This window comes from Lycium ferocissimum, chromosome 8, assembly GCF_029784015.1.
Source record: "Lycium ferocissimum isolate CSIRO_LF1 chromosome 8, AGI_CSIRO_Lferr_CH_V1, whole genome shotgun sequence".
Taxonomy (NCBI): domain Eukaryota; kingdom Viridiplantae; phylum Streptophyta; class Magnoliopsida; order Solanales; family Solanaceae; genus Lycium; species Lycium ferocissimum.
The window spans coordinates 42,274,217-42,278,546 of record NC_081349.1 but is presented as its reverse complement, the minus strand read 5'-3'; the positions used below and the strand labels follow the sequence as shown (position 1 = coordinate 42,278,546).

General features: G+C 29.6%; 1 protein-coding gene across 1 annotated transcript; it reads right to left on the bottom strand.

Moving 5' to 3' along the window:
* Nucleotides 1-2,658: 2,658 nt before the first annotated feature.
* On the bottom strand, nt 2,659-3,934 carry LOC132068514 (ethylene-response factor C3-like). Its single transcript, XM_059462127.1, has one exon. It carries the CDS (start codon nt 3,818-3,820, stop codon nt 3,035-3,037), a length of 786 nt encoding a protein of 261 aa, XP_059318110.1. The 5' UTR covers nt 3,821-3,934; the 3' UTR covers nt 2,659-3,034.
* Between the last annotated feature and the right edge of the window lie 396 nt (nt 3,935-4,330).

Here is a 4,330-nt window from a genome sequence, read left to right as displayed (position 1 = left end):
TTTGCGTACTTTTGATGTTAAATAAGAAGATTGACGATTTTCAAGAAATACCAAAATTATGCATTGAAGAGACAAAAAATGAAATTTTATTGAGATTGAGGAAAAGCTACAGGTTCGATCCAACCAAATAGCTTTGGCAAACTTGGTATATGAGTTAAACATCTATTAAATATGTACAAGAATTAAATTCGAACTCAAAAACTCAAATAATCAGTGGGTTCAATGATATCACGAATCCATAAACTTCAAATCATGAATCGACAATACCCTTTATTTGAAATATTTCAAAGTTATCAAAGACTCGATGCTTGATTTAACTTCAATTTTTTTTTCCACGTCGTGTTAGGTATCCGCTTTGGGATCGGATTAATTTGAATCAATGAGAAATCTCATTTTTGGGATAAAATGCTCCCTATCAAAACGACTTCGTTAACATAGCTCAAATTTGAGAATTTTGATTAAAGATAGAAAAATATTTACCACTCCACCATAATTTTTAATCATTACCATGTTAACATAAAAAATTGGATACTCTTTTTCTGAAAATCAAAATTGGTGATATTGATCTTGTTTTTTCCCGACAAGCTTTCACCTCATGATCAGGGGAGCAACAAAGGTAAAATCCCAAAGAAGAATAATGACTTGATCAGGAAATTATAAAATATTTTTTTTTTAAAAGATCGACATTTCTAGCTAGAGACAAATGAATAAGTTAAACAAAGAACTCTATTTTTTCTGCCAAAAAATAATAATAATCAGAATGTACAAAGGAATGTAAATTACTTTATTTGGCCCAAGTGGTTACTTAATTAGTATGAAATATCCCAGGACTGATGTAAGTTGGTCTCCTTGCGAGAGGGAAAAGGCACGGTCAGATGGGATTGTTACGTGTAAAGGTCGTTTAATTTTTATTATTATTATTATTTTCATAGTCATGATGGAAGCCATTTTCGATATATAATATAATAATATTCATGATAAAATTCAAGATTTTATGACTTTACCCAATGTGACAAGTGACAGCTAATCTTACCTCAAATGGGAATCAGAATTGAAATGGGAAGGATCAAATCAGCCAAAATAAGTAAGTGCTGTTAAATTTTTATTACTCTCTCTCTCTCTCTCTCTCTCTCTCTCTCTATATATATATATATATATATACATATATACACACACACTCTTATATATACTTTGACTTCGTTGAAAGTTATAATGAATTTTTTTTTTTGGAAATTTATAAATTTTGTACATGCTATAATATTTATATTGTTGTAAAGCTTCTCATCAACAAATGTACATATTTAACTTGGTTAAATAAATACTTTTAATAGTTTACCAAAGGAAAAAACTTCTCATTAAGGATGATATAATTTTCTAAAGTTAAACTGTTTTTAAATATAAAAACGTATAATTATATTTAGAACACACTAATTAAAAAATAATGTCACATTAATTGAAACGGATGAAAGATCATTTTTGTCATTTATAGATTTTTTCTGTCTAAGATCATTTTTGTCATTTATAGATTTTTTCTGTCTTTTCCGAAAAAAATTGACATCTTTTTATTTTTAATTTATTTAATTTTGAACTTTTTGTATTCTTCATAATATACACAATTATAAAAATGTAGCAACATGTCTGGGCGAGAATAAAAATATTAAGTTGATTTTTCCTCATGTGCCTAAGTCTTGTGAAAATTACCGATTATCTTTGTTGAGGGAGATAACAAATATGTAACCTAATTAAAAAATCGAGATACACACATACTACCAAAAAGACTATTATCCAGCGAACACCACATAATAAGTTTTAAGATAGTACAAGTGCTGATATGTATGCCAAAAGAGACTGGGCGTGTAACGGTGGTTTATTCTTTAATTATTACTCTTCTTCGTCATGATTTTGTGGGAGTGACAATTAGTGAGAACTAATCTTAGAAAGGTAATCAGTATTGAAAAGGAAAGGGACAATAATAGTTTCCTTCTTAGTGGTACGCATTATTTTTTAAGTCTATTTAAACCAACATCTTTATATATATACATAATTTTAAAATTTATTTAATTTTTAATAGCATGCTCTTATAGCTACAAAACAGTTTTGATACATTTAACATCACAAATTTTATAACTACTCTTAATATGTATCGAGAACGCTTTCTAAAAAACTTTGCGCCTAGTAAAATATTCGTTATGCCAATGAAATATCTGATAATTAAAAAGGAAAAAAGACTAGGCCAAATCAACCATAGATATAAATGGCATATTCGATTTGTCTGATAATACTCCAAATGAATTTCAAATGAAGTACAAGTACTCTCAAAATCAAGGCTGAAGATAAAGTCTAAGCTACATTTGATATTTAAAAATGATCAATTTTCTAATTTATATTTTTTTCCACAGTTGAATTTACATCTTTTAAAATAATAGATTATATTGAAGAGATAAACCCTCCCCCCACAACAAACAAAAAAGGACTCCTCATATTTAAGTTGACAAAACTGAAAAATTATTCAGAATTAATTGATGCCCCTATAAAATAAAGATGCCTTATAAAAAGATGGAGTATTTTTTTTTAAACTATCGAAATTTCCAAAAGAAGAAGAGAGGAATCTCCTGGTGAGCATTATGTTTATTTATAACAGCACAGAAAATGAAAAAATTAAATAAAAAAGACAAATTTATATGTACGAACTAACAAGTCGAAACATTATTTCTGAGATAACAGGTCATCAAAAGCTCTTCTTAAAACTAAACTCTAAATTCGTCAAGAAACCCAGAATTCAAAAATAAAGAAAATAAAAAAGAGCAACTTTACAAACTCATACATAGTGTGATCCTGATTGTCTTCCATCCAGTGTTGTTATTATTTCCTGCTGACGGAATCAATTTTCGAATCATCTTTTCCGGCCAGATAGCGAGTAATTAATAACTCAGCAATAAAAACTAATTGAGAATGATCAAAGACAATTAATTACCCGTTTCTAACGAAAATCAAACCCATTATTTTCGACTCGATAATAATTATTAATATAGTACTATGATGAACTCATTAAAAGCTCTTCTAATAACTCAACTCCCAAGTCCTCAAACACAAGAACATTTTCTAAATTTTTCTTCTTCTTTCTACTACTTCTCTTATGCTTCACTCTTCTTGTTTTATGAGTAGCTTTAAGAACAGCAGCTGGAGATAATCCATCTTTACAAGTATACTCAATTTTTTGAAGTGATTGTTTAACTTTTTCAATTGGAAAATTGAGAAGTGACCAAGGACCTCTCATTGATAATGCAGCTTGATCATAAGCTAAAGCAGCTTCTTCAGCAGTATCGAATGTTCCTAGCCAAACCCTAATCCCATTTCTCGTCGAATCCCTAATTTCGGACGCATATTTACCCCATGGCCTTTTTCTAACCCCAATATAGTGTTTTTCTTGATCTTCTTCTTCTTGTTTCTCTTGGGATGTTACTTCTTCTTGATCATGACTATTTCGGCTACTACTTGCTTTTGATGTAGTTGTAGTGTTTGAGGATTCTACAAGAACTTCTTCATGATGATCATATTCTATATTTGGTGAATATTGATCAGGACTATTTTGGCTAATACTTGCTTTTGATGTAGTTGTAGTGTTTGAGGATTCTACAAGTACTTCTTGATGATGATCATATTCTATAATTGGTGAATATTGATCATCATCAAGAAATGGATCATTGAAGAGAAGGTCATTATTCCATGGTGTTGGTGATTGATCATCTTGGAAGAAGAAGAAGTTGGAATGTAAAAATGTAATAGTGTCTATCTCTAGTGGGCTTGAGTTGCTTGACATCTTTTTACCTTTTAGTATTTTTGGGTTGTCAAGAGAGTCTCAAAGTTGTGGAGTAGCTTAGATTATTTATATGCAGGAGGGCACCGGATGAGGAAAAGGGAAGTAGTATTAGGTACAAAGTTTGAGACGGATAAAAAATTAAAATTTTATCGTTATGAATTCGAGGGCAGCAATTTGGAAGTGTTAATAATAGAATTTTGAATCTAATTTCTATACTTAAGGGTTGTTTGGTACACGGTATTAGTTGGGATATCCCAGTATTAATTATGGGATTAATTTTGTATCATATTTGGTAGAAGTTATATATTTATTTCGGGATAAATTTATACCTTGTATCAAACAAAGTATAAAGTGCATCCCAAACTTAAAGATGAGATATCCCATTAATCCTGAGATTATTTTATCTCATCTCCTAGATGGAATAAAGTAGTCCCAAAAGATGGAATAAATTAATTTCAAAATTATAATCCTAAGGTAATTTTATCTACTTACCAAACGATCCCTTAGTTA

What these genes read in the sequence shown, in the direction of transcription:
- LOC132068514 (XM_059462127.1), bottom strand. Translation starts at nt 3,820, where the DNA reads ATGTCAAGCAACTCAAGCCCACTAGAGATAGACACTATTACATTTTTA.